Raw genomic sequence first — 23,906 nt, 5'->3', positions numbered from 1 at the left:
AAATGAAGCAAGATTATGGGGTGGATATTTGGAATGTTCATGCAAGGCAATGTAAGAATGATAATTTTGCAAGGATTATATTTCATTTTAGTTAAATTAAATATTCCATGGGTGCCAACTGGAGATTTTGAGGTTACTGTATTATCTATGACTGCACTGTAGGCATAATATGAAAAATATTATTTTTCCCATTATAGTCTAAAAAAACCCCGTAAATAATCTAAGATTCCACTAAGATTAATGCATACAAATTGTTACATATAAAAACACATATCTATACAAACTAGAAAACCTGATAGCTACAGATCTATTAGATATTAATTTTCAATTGTAACAGATCTTTAATTCAGACCATGTAAAACTCATTATACTAAACTCACTCTGTCATAGTACAGAATTTCCATTCCTTAACAAGATTCAAATATGTGATGATCCCTCAGCACATACTACCTACTAATTTCCGAATGCAAAGATTGGACAGGTACTGGAGCACAGGAAGAAATAAGCAATCAATCCTAGGCCAAGTAAAGTTTCACTTGAAATGAGCATGAGCAAAAATAAACTCACATACTTTGGGCAAGTGATGAAAGAAATGTTGGACTATATCAAGTGTCATGTTTGGCAAGAATGGGAATGGTCTAAAAAAGTAGAAAACAATGAATGAAGTGAATGAATGTTTTCCTGAAATGTCTCTAACAGATGTATAATATAGCTTTTATTGTCACTGTACAAAATAAATACAACAAAATTGGTTATAGTATGAGTTATTCATGAAAATTAGAAGGAATAGTGTTTGTCAAGAGAATTAGAGTAGTGAGAATTGAATTAAATTTAAGGCACATACCTAACTCTTAGTATACACACAGGTATGAGTGGATGCTTTGTCTGATGATTGCCGCAATGCATTTTAGCAACACAATTTCCCTCCCCCCCACACACCCCTACTGAAAGGTACATATTAATCAGTCTAAAAGAGCTTAATCTGGAAAAGTGGATGTAAAACTGCAACTTGTTAATAATAAAAAAATAATATTTAATAAAATATTTCAAGTCATCTTTCTCCTTCAATTATTTAGGTGCTAAAATATCTCTGATTCCTTGTCTATTTATATTCTATTATTTATTATTACATTTATACCATACTGTTCTACTTATATTGGTAAAGATAGTTGACACTATCTAATAGCATTTTCAAACATTCTTACTGCCTGGGTGGATAGATACAGTAGGTACACTGAGAAGTTACATGCAGGAGACGTTATCTTTTTCTCCCTTCATATCAGCACATTTGACATAGTAGAATTTAATACATATGTGAACACTATATATTCATTTTTCATTTCCCTAAAAACAATTTAACAACCTCATAGCATCTATGTCTCTGGCTTGAATTCAACAGCTTTCCTAACTACTGAAAAGTATGTGTACCTCCTCCTCATTAACTTGTTGACTCACTGACAAAGTTTCAAAGGCTTAAACAGAAACATTTAAGTCTATTTGGATATTAAATCTCATGTTGAAAACTACTGAAGATTTTTTTTAGGGAAAGTTACGTGTAATGCTTATCACTTATTCTGATACTTAAACTGAATTCAATTTTTTGCAAGGTTAAACTTATGAAAATAGAAAGTGCAGACAAAAGAAAGATGCAGAACTGTTTAATCAGCTTTATTAAGTTTCAAAGAAAGGAAAAATATACAAAGACAGAAAAGATTAAAAGAGAAGAAAGGGAAGGGGGTGGAAATGAGTTACAGAAAAAGAAAAAAAACAGGAGGCATTGGAATTCATTTATTTCGAAGAAAGTGATAGCTCAAGTAATAATGGATTATTTTACCTTGAGAAGATAGGTAGGGATATTGCTGAAATCCACTGGCAATTTCAGAAGGAAACGAGCTGAAAATTCACCAGTCTATCAATTTTAAAGAACAGAAAAAAGGAACTCAATATTGAATTGAACATTTGCTTTCCTAATAATAATCCGGAGAGACATAATTGAAACAGACTGAACTTTTAGAGTTGTGTAACATAGTAAAAGCTAATCACGTAAAAGGCAAGGTGTCTGCAAGAAAGCAGACTCCAATGATAGCAAGATTCTCTTCCAATTATGTCATTCCCACCTTCCAATTACAATGATCATTAAGTATTAACTCCATTAGTCCTCCTCAGGACTAATGGAATTCAGTTCTTGTGAGGACCTTGTGTCCAATTTCAGCAGATGTATCAGTACCTAGAAACACTTTTTTGAAAGAACCAAATGGTAACTGATGTCACAAGATTTAATTCTTGAAACCTCCTATGACTCATATCTGAGCATTGAAAACTTGAGATTTTGCATTCCCCCTTATATTTTATGAGACTTCGTGAAAACAACAACCTTGAAACATTTCAACTATTTTTCATTAATTGTTCTAATTAAATTGCATCTCATGTGTGAGTATTTTATATGGGTTTTATAAAAGGATTAACTAATGAGTAATTAAAGCTTTTTAATTACTATATAAGGATTGCATTCTCAGATTATTACACGTCGTGAAAAAACAAGGGTGGATGATCAGCTCCATTATATTACAAGGCAATTCTATTGGCATATTATTTTGGAAAGACATCAGACACTTTTAGCTAATCATTACCAATTTAGTCACACTCTGTACGTGTTGCATGTTATAATTCATTTAATTCATAACTTTGGCCATTCAACAGAAGAATCATTTACACAAGACTGTACACCCCTCAAGTTAGGCAAGTCAGGAAACAAACTCCACAAAACTGACTAAACGTATACTTTATTGATATATAGACGAGGGGTCCCCAACCCAACCCCCGGTCCATGGCCCAGTGTCAGACCATAGCCCATTCAGAACCGTTCCATGGAAGTGATGGAAGCATGTGCGCAAAGCTGCACTTGTGAAAGCAGCATGCACAAAACCATCCCCTCTCCCTCCACACCTTCAGCGCTGGCAGTCTGCCAAGCCAGAAAGATTGGAGACCACTGATATAGACTATAGCAATGATGGCGAACCTTTTCGACACCAAGTGCCAAAAAGGGAGCACTTTGTGTGCGCACTTATCTGGGCCATGACCAGGAAGAGGAGTGGCCCAGGGGGCATACGCAAGCCGGAAAATTAACTTCCAGTTTCCATCGCGCACATGTACATCAGCCAGCAAGTCTTCCGGTTACTGCCGCTCATTTGATTTTGATTTGATTTTATTAGATTTATAAACCGCTCCCTCTCCCCAAAGGGACTCGGGGCGGTGTACAATCAAAGGTCAAAACGTCATAGACATGTACAATTACATAGACATATTACATGTTACATGGAAGGAGGGATAAAAACTTACAAATCAATTTCATAAAATCTACGCAATAATGATAAGAATTAAAATAACATTAAAAACTACCCTAAAATTTAAAATAACTGCCAGGAGGATTAGAGGATAAAATTATAATTGGGCCAGGCCGGCTAGTTGGAACAGGTGGGTCTTGAGTTTCTTGCGGAAGGAGCGGAGATCAGTGATGGTCCTAATATCGGGGGGGAGGTCATTCCAGAGGGCTGGGCCCATCACAGAGAAGGCCCTACTCCTGGGCGCCGCCCGCTGGCATTGCTTAGTGGACGGCACCCGGAGGAGTCCCTCTCTGTGAGAGTGAATTGGTCGCAGGGATGTATGGAGTAGGATGCGATCCCGCAAGTAACTAGGTCCTGTGCCATGGAGCGCTTTAAAGATGGTAATCAACACCTTGAAACGCACCCGGTAGACCACAGGGAGCCAGTGCAGCTCGCGCAGGAGAGTTGTTATATGGGAGTATCTAGTACTCCCCATAATTGCCCGCGCGGCCACATTCTGGACCAACTGTAGTCTCCGGGTGCATCTCAAGGGGAGCCCCATGTAGAGAGCATTGCAGTAGTCCAGACGGGACGTCACCAGCGCATGAGTGACTGTGCGAAGGGCGTCCCGGTCCAATAGGGGGCGCAATTGGCGCACCAGGTGAACCTGGTGGAACGCCCCCCTCGCCACGGCTGCCACATGGTCATCCATCGATAGCCGGGCATCTAGGAGGACGCCCAAATTGCGCGCCCGCTCCACGGGGGCCAGTTGTTTGCCCCCAATGGCCAGCGATGGAGTCCACTGGTTGAACCGGGGCGCCGGTAGCCACAGCCACTCCGTCTTGGAGGGGTTGAGCTTGAGTCTGTTGCCTCTCATCCAGACCCGTATGAGCCTGAGGGAAAACAGAAGACAAGCTCTTCCAGTTTCCGGCATTGTTGCATGCGCATGCATGCTAGAAACCCGGAAGAGGAACAGGCGATGCCACATGTGCCAGGCGACATGGCTCCCTGTGCCACTTTGGGCATGTATGCCAAAGATTCGCCATCATGGGACTATAATAATATCATCTTGAAAGCCTGAACATTCCCTTCATACTTCTAATACAAGTAGTCCATTTTATGACAATTTTTACAGCTATCATTAAGCAAATCATGTAGTGATTAAGCAAATCCAGCTTTCCCAATGGATGGTTTTTGCTGGAAATTGGCAATAAAGGTTCTAAATTGTGAAGGTGGTATGGCAGTCATCAGTTCGAGTACAGGTCATAACTTCAGAATAGTAAATGTTAACTTTAGAATATCATTAAACAAATGATCATAAGCTGAGGATGACCTCTACTCTAATGAATTAGGGAAGAGTCAGTATTTTTTCCTCTGTCATAGGACAATTTTTTTGAAAATTACCCTGAAAACTGGACCCTGAATTACCCTGAAAGCAGCAGCTCAATAGCAGGTGTTATTGCTACTTTTTAAACTGTCTCTTTTACTGGAAAGAGAAGGAAGCATTTCCAACTCTAGACTCTTACATTTTGGTTCAGCTTGCAGAATTTATTTAATTAGAATAAAAGTATTTATTAACTGTTAAGATCAATGAGAAGTCGGTGCTTTACTGCATTCATAAGGTTCAATTCCACATAACTGTTAGCCATAGTTGTTTACCTAGGTAACAAGTTCAAGCAAGGTAATGGACTAAAATTACTAAACAGCAGGAAGGGAGAAAAGAAACAAAGGTAAAATGAGGACATCTATTTTAAGAAATACACACCTAGGACAAACATCTCCTCCAAATCAGGTTATAGTTACTATGGAAAGGAATCTCTAGTAGTACTCTTCTGTTGTTGTACTCTTACCCAGTTGTTCTTTTTGCCAGCATAAATTTCCATGTTCTCTCCATACTGAGGTTCTTCAAGTAATGTTTGATATTCAAACATGAGCCGAGAGCTCTCACGTAATCTGCTACATTGAAACTGGTGATACTGTTGTACAAGTTCCTTTACAACAAGCAGGAGACATTCAGGATTTGATGGATTCCAGCAGGCCAAATTCTGTTAAATCAAGAGACAGGTTAACACAATGTATTTGCATTGTCCAAAGTGAGATTTGGACCATTGATCAACTCAAATGTTCTTTCATTTGCCAGAGAATCAATATAATTGTTATCACTGAAACTGATGGATCTTTCAGTTGTGGTAATCTAGATTAAAAATAAAAAATAAAAACAGCTGAACATTTGCAATATTTTCCTTCTCTTTTGGTGAAGACATATGATGAGCACAAGAGGGGGGAAAAGTGACACCACTAGTATTTTAAATTCTCTGAGCCTAACTTGGGCCATCAAATTTTCTCAAAAAACTGAGACAGGATTTATACTGGATCCTCCTTGTAGGTTAGAATATTAGCAGAACCTATACATAAGAAATTCAAAGCCATTAGATCTGCCCTTTTTTACTCTTGTGCTTTCAGTGCACTGGATGCCAATCTGAGAAAGTGAAGCAGTCCCCACTTATCTTTGTCACTAGCTACATCAGTGTAAGAACCCACTCTTACATTTATCTACTCAAAATTTTGGTAGAGGGGAAAAAATTTAAAGGTGGAAAATATGGGCAATATCAAGGCAAACAAGGCTATATATATTATGACACATCTATAGATTTCCTATTCTTTGCATCTGGTCACAGATGTAGATTATTTAACCCAGTAAATTCAGATCACCTAGCCCATTATCTGCTCCCATAATAATATATAAAAGACTACTATTTTTATATATATTTGGAAGGCACACAAAAGGGTAGAAACCTATGAAATGCACTACCAATTTGATTCACAGATAGAATTCAACCTCATATTCAGCAACCATTCAAAATTACAACAGTGCTGAACAAGGGGGACTTATGATCGCTCCATGAAATTGTGGCCATTGCAGTGGTCCAACAGTCATGTGGTTGCTATCTGGGTACTTAATTGTTTACACTGCAATTATATCACAGTGAGCTGCAATCACACAATCGCCATTTGCAACCTTCCATGCTGGCTTTCCACAAGCAAAGTCAATGGGGAAGTCAGAAGGTAAGTTGCAAGACATTCCCATAAGTTGCTCCTCTCCTTTTTCACCTGGGGAGCCCACTACAGAAATTCTGGTCCCACTTGCCATCATAACCCAAGGACTATCTGTATGGAGTCATTTTGATCCTTATCATTGGAGTACTCAACCTCAATATAACACCTTGACATAAAAAAGTAAGATTTGACAATACTCTCAACTGAAATTCAAGAGACTGCTTGCTTTGGCCAGCTACTGAACTAGAAAAGCTATCATGAATGTCCTTATTGAAAGGCCAGTGAAGCAATCACTTTGATGAAGGTCAGCTTCATGGTATTTCCTGTAATAACCTCAAGAGTGTTTCAATCAAAACAGATTCCCTTCTATCACCACCAACACCCTATAATGTTCTTTTATTTCACTACCTCCTGAACCAAATAAACTCTTATTCTGTATCCTCCGTTGTCTATTTTCATCCTATCAATTAACTCTAGCTGAATTTTGTCAGCTGTTTTTCACTTTGTCAACAAATTCTACCCATACTTATATAGGCTTTTTTATGCTATCGTTTATTTCTCAATCTTTTTTTTTAATCCGAGGAACTGAATCTAAGATGCTTTTTCAACTATCTGAAACTTATAAAATTCAATTTTCTAATATATTGGGGAGGGGACGGGGGACGACGACCCACAGCTATATTTAATTTCACTTGCCTGTAAATATAAATGATTTAGATACAATTTAAGTTTTTATTCTGTCTCAATTCATTCCTTTACAAAGTGTGGGCTCCACATTTTGGGAGTTAAGAATCTTTGTCTAGAAAAATCTTGTGCATCCCAGTTTTGCACATGCATTTGTGAGCTATTTAAATTACATATGGACTTTTAGCATTTGTACTTTGACCAGATAAGAAAGTACAAATGAATTGGCATCTGATATATATTGAATTAAGATTAAATTCATTATCAATCATCTATTAGACTTGTAAAAATAGTTTAACAGAAAAGTTTCCCACCTTTCTGAAGTACAGACTATGTTCTTTTTTTAAAAAAAAACACCCTTACATTACACAATTAGAAGTTAATCAAGATATACACACATCCATTTCTTTTATCAATTTTTAAGTAAATACCTTTTCACTTGTTCTGAAAAGCTGAAAGCTTAACATACCTGCTGACATTCATAACCTTTCTCCCATAATTATGTTAAGCATTATATCACTAATATTTTGTTAAAGATGTTATCAACATTTTACTAGCTGTTCTATACAATAAAATATTTTCCTAAGTATTATTGAGCTTGAGAAACTTCACTCACATGACATTAAATAAACAAAAGGGAAAAAACGGTGTCATTTTTTCACCTCAAATGACTTGTTTGTTCTTCTCAAGAAGTTTTAAACGTTGCATCAAAACTGATTTTTTTTTAACTTTCCCGGTCGGATTTATTAACTTTAGACATGAATAATTTTAACTAAATTTAGTTCTAAAGCCAAATAGATTTTTAAACCTCTCCCCCCAACACACAAACCCATAGCAGAAAAGATACAAGGAAAATTTAAAAAGTGGCAAATTATACAGGACAATTTTAATATATTCACATTAGGTTAACACATTCATAAAACCTGCAGTAGATAGAATTGATTTTTTAAACTTCTCTAGTAATACTTTTATTCCCCATATATACTCACATATTATTGGAGCTGCAGTGTATTACTTAGACTAACTTTTCAAACTATTTTCTGCCTTTATCATTTTTCTCCAAGCTTTGTATAGAAGCCTTACCCTACTATGTCATTGTTGTGAGCCATAAAATACTTTCCACATTTTATTTCTTTAAACATATCCTTAAAATATATGTTCTTAATTACATATACTACAATTCTGTAGCAGAAGTCAATATTAAGATATAGTTTTGCCAATATCAGTGTTCCAGCTAGATGAGTAAACACACTTGTACTAGAGATAACTCTCATATCTTAATCACAGAGAAATACGGTATCACTGATTGTGTGGCACCACAAGGATATGGCAATATACACTGGCAGAAGCATCATGCAGATGACTATCTTATTTCCTGGCACGTTTCAGGCAGTTACGATGGAAGAGAGTTTTCTTGTCTTTACCACATGCCTTCAAACAAGTATACTTCCAGGAAGTAATCTGTACATTTGATTTTATAACTTAATATTAAAGAAAGAGAATGTATTTGCAACTTGGGCAAGATTTTAGCAAGGGAATCACACGGTGCAGAGAACAGTTTCTTATTAATTTGTGTAATTTTTTTTCATTTAAATGCTGCACATATTGTTTAGGTGAATGAAATGTTTTGTAATGTAAGATTGTCCCCATTTCTTCTCAGGTTGGTAGAGGATAAAGAAAGTAAATGGATGATAAAGACCAATAAACTGGTTAGGAACAAGAAACAGGAAGGATATAGCATTCTAAATTAGAATGTGTGGTTAGCATTTAGTGCTATTGTTGGACAGCAGAAAACAAAGTAAAAACAAGTTCTGTTGCCCTTGCCTATATGCTAAGTACAGTCTTTCATGGAATGGAATGGAACAGCAGAGTTGTAAAGGACCTTGGAGGTCTTCTAGTCTAACCCGCTGCTCAGGCAGGAAACCCTATACCATTTCAGGCGAATGGTTGTCCAATCTCTTCTTAAAAATGTTCAGTGTCGAAGCATTCCCAACTCCTGGATGGAAGTTATTCCACTGATTAATTGTTCTAACTATCAGCGAATTTCTCCTTAGTTCTAGGTTGCTTCTCTCCTTGGTTTGTTTCCATCCATTGCTTCTTGTTCTACCCTCAGATGCTTTGGAGAATGGCTTGACTCCTTTTTCTTTATGGCAATCCCTGATATTCCTTCTGTTTGTAAAACAATCACATTATGATCTTGCATGTATGTTACAGCTAGGTTTTACTTATTTGGGGTAAATGAAATTGCAAATATTTGAGAATTCTCCAAACTTACAGGATAGAAGACAATTACTGCTCAGTTGCTGAATATCCCATATATTCTACACGAATATAATCTATAAGCAATTAATTATAATTTTTTACTTTTATGAACTCATTTATTGACATCTCTTATTGACTCACTCAAAAAGTCAATCATGCTGGGCATGATCAGTGGAAAATCAAGAATGGGCTGCCCTAATACCAATTGGCTGGACCCTAATGTCAAGCCGGCCTCCCTCAGCAACCAAGAAAGAAACCACTTAACTCCATTTTGCAGAATTAAAAGTACTTTTACTGGTCATGAAAAGATAGCAGCTAAGCAAAGCAAGAACTGAGGCAAAAGCGTGTGAAATCATACATATCAATATGTGTCCAATCCCCTCCCCCCGGTAACCCTCATCCCAGTGTCCAATCTGCAAATCCCTTAGGTGTCATGTGAGTTTCATCTTCAAGGAGCATCATCAGGTTGGTATGCAAGATGGTTGGCCTTGACCAACACCAAGCACTAGTCTCCAGCATGTGCAGTAGACGGTGAGAACAAAACTCCCTTTTTACAATCTCTCCTGTACTAAAACTTCCGCTCCCAAATACCTAGCCCCCCCTCTCCGTTTCAATGGCAGCCGAAAGCAAATAACGAAGCAGTGGCTGACATCCGGCCCTCCTTCAGGAAGAGAAGTCATCTCTGCAAGAAAATACAACAATTGAAAAGACAACATAAGATATGTACATTCTAAATATGATCAAGGCTTATCAGGGTACTTGGCGTAGAACTTTTGTAAGAGTCTAGGAGCTCTAACATGAGATTTATCAACCCACTCAGCCTGGGAGGGGGGAAACTGCCCCGTTAGTCTGAGGATGGCGGGCGGAGCTTAGCCCCTGGGCAGAGCCAATTAACTTCAAAAACTCCTTCCAGAAGAGGGAGGTGAACTGGACCTCCTTATGTGAAATTATGCGTTCAGGCACTCCATGTAACCGGTATACATGTGAAATAAACAACTTAGCTAACGACTTAGCTGATGGGATTTTGGAACAGGGTACAAAATGAACTTGTTTGGAAAACAGATCGGTGATTACCCAAATCACAGTATTTCCCAGGCTCTCTTGCAATTCGACAATGAAGTCCATCAACATCTCCTTCCATGGGTCCTCAGGGCGGGCCACACCTAGGAGAAGGCCCTGGGGTTTTCCCAGTGGTCGCTTTGCGGCAGCACAAACAGGACAACTGGCTATGTAGGACTCAATGTCTTTTTTCAATGAAGGCCACCAAAATTGCCTCTTAACCAGATGTAAAGTCTTTACAAATCCAAAATGGCCTGCCATTCTTGAATCGTGGGCCCATTGAAGGACAATAGTTTTCAGGTTAGCAGGAACATACAATTTAGCCCCTATCCAAGCCAGTCCATCCTTCATAGTACATTCGTTTGAATGTTCCTTGAACCAGTCATCAGACTCAAGGCCTTCCTTGAGTTTGCCCATGAGGTCCGTCGTGACCTCTAAATTCAAAATGCCTTGGCTTCTAGTAATCACCGGGACAGCTAGACTTTTTGCTGGGATGACTGGGTGAACTATGCTCAGCTTAGAGCTGTTGTATTGGGGAAGCCTAGACAAAGCATCAGTCATGAAGTTCTTTCCCCCCGGAATGTACTTGAGGGTAAAGTTGAAACGGTTGAAATGTTACACCCAACACACCTGTTTAGGAGATAGCTTACGTGGGGTCTTCAATGCTTCCAAATTTTTATGATCAGTCTATACTTCAAAAGGGTGTTTTGCCCCTTCTAGGAAATGTCACCAGGTCATCAAAGCCCATCTGACCGCAAAAGCTTCCTTTTCCCATATAGCCTATTGTCTCTCTGTCTCTGTCAGTTTGCGAGAGGTGTAAGCACATGGCTGCAATTTTCCATCAGCATTTGTTTGAAGTAATACTGCCCCCACCGCCACATCACTGGCATCAGCTTGAACGATAAATGGTGTCTCCATATCTGGGTGTTTCAAAACGGGCTCAGCTGCAAAGAATCACTTTACTTTTTTGAAAGCGACTTGACACTCCATAGTCCAATTCAAAGGCTTACCCGGTCTGGGATTGGCTTCCCCTTTTGACTTTAGGAGATTTGTAATGAGCAGAGAAATGCTGGCGAACGAGGGGATAAATTGACGATAAAAATTCGCAAATCCCAAAAAGCTTTGTAATTGTTTGCGAGTGTGAGGAGGTGCCCACTCAGTTACAGCTTGGACTTTCGCTGGGTCCATCTCGATGCCACTGTCGGAGATGCAGTAGCCCAAGTAATCAATTTTCTCTTGATGAAATTCACATTTAGACATAAAGTTGGCGTAAAGTTCTGCGGCCCGGAGTTTCTTGAGTACTGATCGCAATAAAGTAACGTGTTCATCATGTGTTTCCATGCAGATAAGGATGTAATCAAGGTAGACCATCACGCCCTTGTACAGGTGTTCATGTGAAACTTCATTTATTAATTGCATGAAAATAGCTGGTGCCCCCTGTAGGCCAAACAGGAGTACTCTGAATTGAAAATACCGAAGTGGGCAGTTGAAAGCAGTTTTCCATTCATCTCTCTTTGATTCTGACTCTGTAGTAGGCCTCTCTTAGGTCCAATTTCATGAAGATCTTCCCTTTACCCAATTGGGCCAACATACCCTTCATCAGAGGGAGGGGGTATACATTTTCCATGCACACACTGTTAAGATTTTTGTAGTTAACACAGAGAGGAAAGGATCCATCTTTCTTTTCTCTAAACAACACAGGGGTGGCCACATGTGGCCTAGCAGGTTCAATAAACCCCCTTTTCAAATTTTTGTCAATAAACTTCTGTAATTCCTCCATTTCGCGTGGGGTCATCGAGTAAATCTGGAGTTTTGGAAGTTTTACTCCTGGCAGGATCTCAATGCTGCAATCCGTCGCGTGGTGAGGGGGTAATTTATCAGAGGATTTTTCACTGAAAACGTCCTTTAGGTCCCAATATTCCTTTGGGATTTTCTCCTCCCCCTCAAGTTTTTCCTGCACCGTGGCCGCTAGGTTAGGTTCAGCATTGGCAATATTGGAAACCCTCCCTTTTCCCTCAGGGGGCTTAGCGGATCGGATGCGCAACCACCCTTTCTTCCAGTTGATGCATCGGTTCCATTTACGCAACCAGGGTAAGCCCAGTATGAGAGGCCGGTCCATCCCCAGTGCCACAATAAAACTAAATGTTTCCTGGTGATCCCCCATCCACATGTCTATAGGTTCAGTCACAAAATGGGCAGGAGCTCCCCCAGATATAGACCCATCTAGCCGGCAAAAAACAATGGGGACTCAGTTCTCAGTTTCAAGCCCATTTTTTCCACCACTTCTGGGCTAACAATGCAACGTGTGCATCCCGAGTCTAAAAGGGCCAGCATTTTTGCTTGGGCGCCAGTAGAGGGCACTTTAAGTTCTACTGGGATGGTCATGGGGCCCGATCGGGAACTTACCAGACAGTTGTCATCGGATTCGGTTTCACTTTCCCTCGATGAGGACGGTTCTTCTTGTCTTGGGATGGGAGGGAATTACGCAACAGGTTCCACCCCTTTCATGGCAGTGTCCCTCCTTTTCCCAGGTTGTTTGTTTGGTTTCTTCTCCCCCCCGGCAGGGGGCCTTGGGCCAATCTTGGAGAGGCAACTTGCTGCCCGGTGCCCCTCCTTTCCACAATGGAAGCAGATGGTAGACCGGGGCTTGCTTGTAGACCAACTTTTTCCTCCTTTCGGAGTTCTTTGGGGGGGGTTGGGAGGGGTAGCTTTCTCTTTCTCACTGCCTTCGCGGTACTTCTCTCTGGCTAGATCGATCTCCACGTCTGCTGCCAATTCGTACCAGCATTGCAAGTTACGGGGGGGGGGGCTGTTCACACAGTTTTGGTATATATCTTTGTTTAAGCCATCAATAAAACTGTCCATTAAAGCTTCTTCCGACCACCATGCATATAAACGGACAATTCACGAAACTCTTGTATGTAATCAGCCACTGGTTTCTTCCCCTGGGTAAGGGTTTTCATTTTGGTTCTGGCCTTCCGCTTCATGAGCGGGTCATCAAAGTGTTTCCTCAGGGCGGTCATAAACCTGTTATAGTCTCTCAGCAGGGGGGAATCATCATTATGCAGGGCAACCATCCATGCCGCTGCCTTGTTCTCCAGCGCCATGGTAACAACTTTTATCTTGGCTTCTTCTGTGGGGAGATCCTCTCCGAACTGTTGCATGAAATTCCAGACTTGGACCAGGAAAAATCCTAGTTCCTTTGGGTCACCTCCAAGTTTCACACCAAGCAGAAGAACTTTTGCCATCCGGTGTCTGCGGGGGGGGCCTCCTCCTCTTGGAAGGGCTCTCGCGGCTGCTGCTGCTGGGATTTCTCCATCCTGATGAGCTCCACTATCTTCCCCCAGGGCCCCCCTTGTGCGGAACAGGGCTTGTGCAGTTCTCTCCTCTAGGTCTGGGAGATCAGCTTCTCTTTTGGGACTGCTCTCATGTAAACGTCGCCTCTCCCAAGCCTCTTGAAAGAGTTTCATAGCCTGGGACATCATAAGGTTTTCCTCGTTGGTGTCCTGCCAAGCAGCTGCCTGTCGCCGATGTCGTCTTGTGGTAACTCCAGCCGGAATTTCCTCAGGATTATACTTCTGTCCCACTCCCAACGACCACCTGGGGCGGACGGATCGTTCCTCCAAATTCAGATCTGCCATCCGCTCCGTCTCCAAGGGACATGAGGATGCAGCCACCCCATGTGGTCCTCCTGGTTGTTGCCTGGGTAGAACCTTCCTTTGAAGGTTTTGGTTTTATTTACATTCCCCTCGGAAGGTGTTAGCTCCGGGATGAGTGCGAAAGTGAGATCTTGTTTAATGTCAAGCCGGCCTCCTTCAGCAACCAAGAAAGAAACCACTTAACTCCATTTTGCAGAATTAAGAGTACTTTTACTGGTTATGAAAAGATAGCAGCTAAGCAAAGCAAGATCTGAGGCAAAAGCGTGTGAAATCATACATATCAATATATGACCAACCCCCTCCCCCGGTAACCCTCATCCCACTGTCCAATCTGCAAATCCCTTAGGTGTCATGTGAGTTTCATCTTCAAGGAGGATCATCAGGTTGGTATGTAGGACGGTTGGCCTGGACCAACACCAAGCACTAGTCTCCAGCACGCACAGTAAACGGTGAGAACAAAACTCCCTTTTTACAATCTCTCCTGTACTAAAACCTCTCCTCCCAAATAACAAGCCCCCCTCCCCATTTCAATGGCAGCCGAAAGCAAATAGCGAAGCAGAGGCTGACACCTAAAAAGAATGACACCAGGATAACCACGGCGGAGGTGAAGGATGTGGTAAGTGACAGAGGAGTGTGGGGAATGCTGATCCATAGAGTGTCTGAGGATCGGACACAATTGTATGGCTGAAAACTAATTTTATTAATAGGACAATTGCCTAACAAATTATATGTAGCATCCTTCTATGATTCAGTTCTCTTAGCATAACTATGTAAACAGTTACAAGAATCTAAGAGCTGACACTAAAACACTTTTCTAAATCTCAGCCTGCCTTCCCTTCCCTTCCCTTCCTTCTTTCCTTTGCTGCCCATCTCCCTATAAGACAACTCTGTGAGAAAGGATTGCCACATGGAGGGAAAATCAGAGTACCTATTCCTGTTCTGATAAAGTAAAGTTACAGATTGACCAGTAGCAAATAACAGAAAAACGAATACACTACATCTATAAAGGTTGTTTCATTAGCTACTTTAATAATACTTTATGTGGATTTCCAAACCACCCAATTTACAAGCTTAAGACAACAAACGTCTTAACCTCATTATCCATGGCAAGAAAGGAAAATGAGATGCTTAAGAAAGATTACTAAAATTTAAGTCAACACGAAGAAATGTTATCTACCTTATTTTGTACTACTGTAACAGATGACACACAATTGCAATTCAGTTGTAATCCTGAAACAACCAAATGTAGTCCATGAACAACTCATTGGCTCAAATGCTTTTATTTATCCAATCACTTTATAGCCTAACTCTAGCTATTGGGGTAATATTTCTATACTCTTACACTACACATGTGGTATGACCAGTTTCTACAACTAAGAAAAGTCAGAATAAGAAGCAAGTTAGACTTGTCAATAAGAGAATAAGCAAATAGTTTCTTAATTAAATGGAGCTTGTTTTTCTTAAGAATGTGCTTAAGCATCCAGGTTGCTGGAATATCTTCCAGAAACGTGACTTTGAAGAAGACAGCTTGCTACTGTTTTTCCTGGCTACACTACAGAAAACAGCAAGATCTTCAGTTAGTGTACTTTCATATTTTTAGGAGGAAGAATTAAGTGCAGTAATTGACAAGGAAAATAAATGTCAAGAAAATACAAGATATCAAGGCCTTCAGAGTGACTAATATTAAAGTAGAGCTTATCTTCACTGATTTAAAAAAAGGATGCAATTTCAATATGCCAGAAAAATAAAAATAAATTGTGAGCTTAGGCTATAAAAGTTTTATTTAAATATTATGAAGCACTTCTACACATTAAAACACACACACACACACACACACACAAAATTAAGTTTAGTCATCACTAAGGTTTTCAGCTACGTTCAATTGCCTCCAATTTTTTTCACCTGTTTCTAATGCATAAGTGTCAAAGTTTATTCACATTTTAAAATATACAATTAAAATATCTTAGGGGTTGGCCACAAATTTATAGAGAACAGAATTCCACAAACTAGAGGGTCCCTTTGAAAGAAATTATGATTTTTTAAATTAATCTTCTTCTCCTTCTCCAGAAGATTCCACAACAGAGCTAGAGGCAACATTAGGAAATCTGAAGAAAGTGTAAATCAGAGTATTTATATTTATATTTGGTGCTTCTAGACCGCCCCCTCTCCCAAAAGGGACTCGGGGCGGTGTACACACTCTACAGAGTGAAGTAATATCTCCTGTAACTATGGTAGCATTTAATTAGCAACTGTCGGACAGCATATCATGATCAATATGCCTATAAAAATATGCAGTATAAAAGCTATAGGTATTATATTTGCAAACAGCTGCATTAATAAATAATAATTTGAAATCAACACGAACTTTTGACAATTCCATGCTTACCTTATTTAATATGTGAAAACAAAATGGAATCTCCATTGTACAGTCTCCAGCACTAAAATAAGCTATTTAAAGCTTATTTTAAACAAGCTATTTACTTTGATGAATTATATAGAATCGCTAATGTGCTGGTATTGCAATATCCATTTTTATAATCTGTTACAAACTTCTTCAGAACTAAAAATGCTTACCTAAAAGTTACTTCTAGCAAGGGAAAAATTTACTGATTAGGAAGTCATATCTTGCAATTAATATTCGCCTATTTCTTTTCCAATTATAAAAGTGTCATTCAAAGTAATATTTTGATTTATGCTGCCACCCAATCATATTCACAATGATAAAGTTAGAGCTGCTGTGCAAGAATGGTATTTCCTGTTTCAAACAGACAATTTGAATTAAAACAGGATGGAAAATTAGATTAGTCTTAAATAACTGACTAATCAGTCAAATTTACAAGTATTTCTTTTTCCTCTGAAAACGTATATCCTAGTAGTTTGAAACTAAAGGACATGCCACAAATGTATCAGATTTGCCATACAAAACATACATAGGAATGGTATTATTTTGTAGACATGTATGGTTGAGGACTAGTGAATCACTGCCTTCTAATTAAGCAGAAGTTGTGATAGTTACTTGAAATTTCTGTAAGAAAACAGTATGTTAAAGTGCAATTGTACATTTATTCTGACCATGTTTCTTTCTTCAATACATAACAATTAAAGGTGATGTTGCTTGAGGAAATACTTCTAATACAAAGTATCCCCACTGATAGTATACTAATAGAATAAATGTATTAAATGCATTGAAAATGACAGAATTTATATTCAAAATTATGAAAATATTTTTGTGATGGTGCTTCAGCTATGGAATTACTTCTCTAGTGATGCGTAACTAATACATTATATTTTCTGCATCAAGTCAAGATACTTCATTTATCCATGCAATTTTAACTTATAAACTATGGCCTTTGCTGATTTTTGATTGCCTCTCATTTTTCATTATTATAATTTGATTAAAGATATCTAATAATTTTTAAATATGAAACATTGTATCTCTCTACCATGAACCCATATGTATACATATTTTAAAAATAGTTTTAATACTAATTTTTAAAGAGTGCTATGAAGCACAGTTCCATATGTTAAATACAAATTTATGACAATGACTAATGTTCTCTCAAATATATTCATTTAGTATATTTATTATCCACTAATATTCTGAAATCAGAAATGCAAGGTCAAGTTTCATTTGTGGTCAACAACTGAATAAAATTATCATTTCTATATTTATATTTATATCTCCATCCAACCCCCAAAATGCACGAGCTAAGGATGTCACTCTTTAAAATTAAACTGAACATTCAGATAAGGGCCAGCTCTTTCAAATCCCTTTCTGGATGCAGTTCTGATTTTTTTTTTGCTAGTTGAAAATATATCTAAAATATAAAATTAAAGCAAATCTATAAAACCAACTTATTGCATAGTAAGTAAAATTGTACTGAACAAGTTCATCATCAACACACATAATCTTCAATAAAGCATAACTGGAACCCAATATTTTGGGCAATTTTCATTTTCTTTCCAACTTTCCTATTTTAGGAAAAGTTGTTAAAAAATAAGTCATACTGCAACTTCACAGAATTCTGCTATAAGCTGCTTATTTGGACCCCATTTAATTGAGCTTTAGGCTTAGCATAGGACTGAAACAGCATTGACTGAACTTCTGGTAGGAGCAGGATGGAAATAGTATGTTTATACTGGTTCTCCTTGATCTCTCAGTGACTTTCAAGTTAGGGACATAATCTTGTAGTGGTTTTCCTCCTTTCTTCTTCAGTCAGTGTTGATGGGGAGGAGAGATAGAACCCACATCCCATTTTGTGAGGTTTCTCAGAGTTCACCACTCTCTTTTATATACTCCTCTTTTGTATCTACACAAAGCCTAGGTGAGGTCATTTGATAGCACAATAGAGGTACCATCAGTCTGCTGCTGATATCCACTCATGTATCCCTGGTTCAAGTCAGCCAAGTGATGCTATGTTCTTTTGCAGTATCTGGCGGCTGTGTGGTGTGGATGGGGACGTTAAACTCATGCAAGCCGAAGTGGTTCTGAATTGAGGCCCTCCTGGATCTGGTGATCTTTAATTTTAGATGGGATTGCATAGTCTCAGACAGAACCAGTGCACATCTGAGTCCTCCTGGACTCATGAATCCTATTCAAGAAATAGATGGCAGCTATGGCCAGGGAGACATTTGCACAACTCCATTGTGTACCAATTTTGCCCATTTGTGAATCAGAAGGCACTGTGCATGGTCACCCATGCATTGGTCACCTCCCAACTAAAATACCACAATACGGTCTACCTGAAACAGCCCCTGAAGTGCAACCAGAAGCTGAAATTGATCCAGAATGCAGCATCAAGAGCAACTACGGACATACCACAGTATGCTCATGTTACTGTTTTGCTTTACAAGTTGCACGGGATGCTAACAAGCTTTCATGTGCAATTCAAATAATTTGGCTCTACAGTGCACCTTTCTGGCATAAGACCAGGTTATTTGAAGAACTGCCTTTCTCCAATTGTCTCCACTCATACTATCTATTAAAGAATATTTATCTGGCCAGACTCAGGAAGTGTGCTGTTCTATATCAATGTCTGATCTGTGAAACACCATTTCTCCTGAGATTAAGCCCTTTTCCTAAGCCCTTTTCCTAAGCCCTTTTAAGATCTAGCTTCTCTTTCTGGGAAGAGAAAAGTTGGAGTTGTAGGAAAGGTTTCAACTAGGAAGTATTTGAACCTGTGAGTTAAATGAATTTCTTGTTGACTGGGTTGTTCTTGGCTGATATTTTTAAAATATGTCTTATTTATATATTCTGTTACTATGTTGTATACAATATTTATATTGTGTTAGCCATCCAGAGCTGCTCAGATCAGATGGCAGCAGTGACGTGCGGTGAGATTTATGACTGGTGAGGCACTGACACAGTGCTGGGTTTCAAATATTTTTAGACTTGTGGACTTCAACTCCCAGAATTCCACAGCCAGGCATGCTCAGTTCCAATTTAAAGCGACAGCATTTGTTTTTCTCCTTTGCTCCTTCTTTCTTTTTCTTCTCCTTCCCCTCCTTCCTCCCTCTTTCCCTTCCTCCCCCTCCCACACACACAGAAGTTGGATTGGACTATCTCTTCTACCCCTTCCCTCTCTCACTCACTCTCAAACAAACCCCCCCCCCCACACAAAAGTTGGATTGGATATCTTTTCCAGTGGCTTGAAAGCAACTCCTCTGCCATCCCCCCCCCCCATTCCCCTGCTGCCTTTCCCAAACACCTCCACCATTGCAAATGCAGCCTGCTGTCTTGGTGGGAAATGCCTGGAACACAATAAAGCCCACCCACCACCTCCTGCTGGCAGGCTGGGGTGAGAGGAGAGGCAGAGAAGCCGGAGGGGAGCCGAGCCGAGCCTTCCAAAAGAAGTGTGTGTACTACAGCATGGCTCTTTGCCTGGCTTCCTGCCTCCTCCTGTGGTCTCCTCAGTGCTCGCTTGTGCTCTCCCTCCCCAAGTGTAGTTTGATTGCAGGTGGAGCCACGTTGCCTTTTCAAACTTGTAATCAGTGAAGCTGGGCTAGATTTTTATATAGTTTTATCCAGCTGTGTGTGTGTGAGAGAGAAATGAATGGGGGCCTGGGGAGGAAGTCACTACACTTGGGGAGGGAGAGCACCAGTGAGGTTAAGCAGAGTCATCCACGGTGAGGCAGCAACTAGCTCAGCTTTTTCCTTGTACTTTTTTTTTTTCATGATGAGAGTGGTGAGGCTGTGCCTCACTTGCCTCACCTGACTGCACGTCACTGGATGGCAGCCATATTAATCTAATAAATTAAATAAAACAATAGACAAAAAGTAAAGTGTAAAATAATGTTCACGTACTCACGAAAGACAAAACTCTTTCTGAGTATCCAACTTTGTTTATTTTCCAGTAAAATAAAAAAATATCAAGATTAACAACTAAATACCTACTTGTAGGATGGCATACAGTTAAAACACATAATACATCTAACCAAATCCCTAATGGAACAGATCAGCTTTGCAGTTCTTCTAACAAAATATACACTTATTCCAAAATGTAGGGCCACAGTTTAAAAGTAAAGCAATTGAACTCACAAAATGACAGTAAAATATACTCACATGTAAGGAAGAAGGATCAGGTAAAAATTCAGCATCCTCTCCAAAGATAAAGTCAGGTGGCAACTCAGGATAGTGGGCATTAAAAATTATATCCCCTTAAAACAAGCAAACAGCAAAAACAAAAGTAATTTACCTACTGTCCCAGAAGAAAGTAAAACACTGACTTTGATCATTACACTGACAAGGTTAGTGGTTTCCACTTCTCCAGTACTGAAGCCATGCATATTAACCAGAGTTTATTTGGGCAAATATTAAACAATGGCTAATATAAAATAGCAGGCAAAAGCTTCTGAACTGATCATAAGTATGCCAGACATTCAGATATGAAGCATGTATGCCTAAGGCTTCTTGCGGCTTAATCTTCTACTGCTAGAATCAGATCACTTTGAAAAAGAATAACATTTTAACACCTTTAAAAAAATTAGTCATTATTGGAGAGCAACCATTCCAGTTGGTAGGAGGCTGAAGTGGGTAATTAGCCTAGACTCGCTATATAAATACAGGAGGGCTAGGTCTGACCCCTCCTCCCAAATGCCTTTGAGCCTTATCTAGTCTTTCTCAGTCAAAAGCTAGACCAGTGATGGCGAACCTATGGCACGCGTGCCACAGGTGGCACGTGGAGCTATTTGTCAGGGCACGTGAGGTGCTGCCCTGTCAGCTGGTCAGCGCGCATGGGAGCGCTGGCCAGCTGAGATCACCCTTTTTTAAAGCCATTTTTCGCCCTCCCCAGGCTCCAGAGGCTTTATAGGAGCCTGGAGAGGGAGAAAATAGCCTCCCCCGCCCCCCCCCCCGGAAGCCCTCCGTAGGCTTCAGGGATCTTCAGGAGGCTTCCCTGAAGTCTCCGAAGCAGTCAAAATGAGCCTCCGAGCAAGTCGGAAGTCACTTCCGGTTTGCTTGGAGGATCATTTTGAGTGCTCCGAAGGCTTCAGGGAAGCCTCTTGACGGTCCCTCAAGCCTTCGGAGCACTTAAAACGACCCTCTGAGCAAACCGGAAGTGACTTCCGGTTTACTCGGAGAATCATTTTGACTGCTTTGGAGGCTTCAGGGAAGCCTCCTGAAGCCTCCGGAGGGTGGGGAGGCTGTTTTCACCCTCCCCATGCTCCTAAAAAAGCCTCTGGAGCCTGGGGAGGGCGAAAAAAGCATGCAAAAATGGAAGGGCCGCACCTGTACTGTGTGCATGCACACTGGGGGGTCGCGCATTGCATTATGGGTATGGCACACCTGCACACGACGCCCCTGCGCTCCCCCCACTTATGGCACGCGAGCCAAAAAAGGTTTGCCATCACTGAGCTGGACTTAGGAGATTCCCATATTATAGGCATAGAACAAAAAAGTAGCTAGCTTGAACTCTGTATATGTTGGTCTGGTTGTTTGCACCCGGCATGTATCCATCTTTATCAAAAAGATCTTCCTCAATTGGTAAAAATTAAGTTAAAGGATTCTCATATATGAAGTTCATATTGGTGAAACTATATTTGCATTTACTATGAAATACCCATTTATTTACAAGATTAAGTACACAGGTTTGTTTCGAAAATCTTTTTGGAAGCAGCTGTTTGCCCAGAATGCATTCTGATTAATGCAGTGTTTTAAGACAATTTTTTTATTTAAAAAATTGCTTTCCAGAATATGTAAATCTAATCTCAATGGTGGTAAACTATGGTTTATCTAGGAGCTAGGCAATCATGCTTTATTCAAGAATTATGGGAGATATAATGCATTCAAAGAACTCAGCTACCATTCCTGATTTGTCTCCAACTACTATAATTTTGCACTGTAAAACTCTTTGCAGAATACCTGCTTTAATTATTTTTCAAGCCTTTGCTTCATATTCATTCTACCTTCATCACAAAAAAATCAATGTTTCATCTACTCTGCCAAAATATATGCTGGTATTTTCCCTTTCAAAATAAAGTAAATGCTATACTCGCTTGAGAAAGATTTGAAAGGGATGCTTCAGAAGGGGTAGGAATGGAAGTGCCTCCTTGAAAAAGCCTTCTGTGGGCTTCTACATGTCTCTGAAGAATTACATGGCTGCTTCAATGAGTTAACTCATTAAAATAGCTGCATCTTTAACATAAACAAGCAGCAACATAATTTTCAGGTTCATGTGGAAGTCTGAAAAAATTGTATGGTTATTTTAAAGATATGCTACTTTCCAATTAACCCTTTCCAAATAATTTTAAAGGCATACATACCCCAACCAATTATTATTTAATTTCAGTAACTGTTACAATTTATTGTAACAAACTATTGAAATTCTAATCTTCTGATGGACTTCAGAAGAGAAGTTATGCTTCAAAATACTTTATCTGAATTTGCAGCATGACAGCTGTTATGACTGATATTCTGCAAAAAAAAAAACCAACCCCAAATTCTTCTCTTACAAAGAGGATGTACTAGTACCCACAAAGGAAGCATGCCCTCCTGCTGAGAAACAAATCATGGGGACATTTTCTTATTGCAACATTTCTAATGGCCTTCCTTCATTAAACTCTCCTGTTGTTAAAAGATAACAACCATACATCAAGGAACAGGATGTCTGAAGTTCCTGTACAAAGCTATCTACGGCCATTATGAAATGTCTGCCGATAAAACAGACATTTTCCTCTAAGCACCTTTTTCACTATTAATTAGGAACTGTACTATTTCTGCTTGTGAAGTTTTCAGGATATATTGTTTCTGCCCAGAACTTGACAAAAAAAGCATTTTTGGTGTCTATAATACAGATTTCCATATTCATAAAGGCAGAGCTTTAAGGAATGTCACAAATTATGCCTCCATATTAGAATTGTTCATTTTAACTTCATTCTAAGATGTAGATTAGCCAGCAATTTACAACGTATCACCCAAACAATGATATGAATGTAAAAGGGTTCCTTTCCCCCCCTCCTATATTAACCAAGCTCTTGTTTTTGATCATAGTATTTTCAAATTTAATTTTTTAAAGTTAATATGAAGGAATGTAGAAAAATCTCGTAAAAGTAAAAAAACGGTGAATACATGAAGTTTACATTGTCATTATGCAAATGACGGTTTGTATCAGTGAGCAAATGACACAAATGACAATATTTGCCTTGTCTGCATAACAATGTCACTGCAAGTGATATACTCTGATTTAAAAGAGAAACAGGAATTACGGAATCCATTCATCTCAAATGGAAATTGAGGTTTCACAAGTGTGTGTGTGTGTGTGTGTGTTTTAAGAATTGCCTTGCCAACCTAACTACTTTGGAATAGCAGCTTGCCAGCTCAACTGTTGTGCCACTCTGTGACTCATGCACATTTAGCAATCTGATC

General features: G+C 39.4%; 1 protein-coding gene across 2 annotated transcripts in view; it reads right to left on the bottom strand.

The window, feature by feature from the left end:
* Nucleotides 1-23,906, bottom strand: part of BABAM2 (BRISC and BRCA1 A complex member 2) — a 150,098-nt gene that overhangs the window by 114,012 nt on the left and 12,180 nt on the right. For both annotated transcript variants that reach the window (XM_081941013.1, XM_081941014.1), the window contains exons 4-6: nt 20,607-20,701; nt 5,174-5,368; nt 1,835-1,909 (exon numbers count right to left, since the gene is read on the bottom strand). In XM_081941013.1, the coding sequence (XP_081797139.1) occupies nt 1,835-1,909; nt 5,174-5,368; nt 20,607-20,701 (365 nt within the window). The remainder of the gene's footprint in view (nt 1-1,834; nt 1,910-5,173; nt 5,369-20,606; nt 20,702-23,906) is intronic.

Source organism: Natrix helvetica, assembly GCF_964273705.1.
Source record: "Natrix helvetica genome assembly, chromosome: 2".
Classification (NCBI taxonomy): domain Eukaryota; kingdom Metazoa; phylum Chordata; class Lepidosauria; order Squamata; family Natricidae; genus Natrix; species Natrix helvetica.
This window is presented reverse-complemented; position numbering and strand designations above follow the sequence as displayed.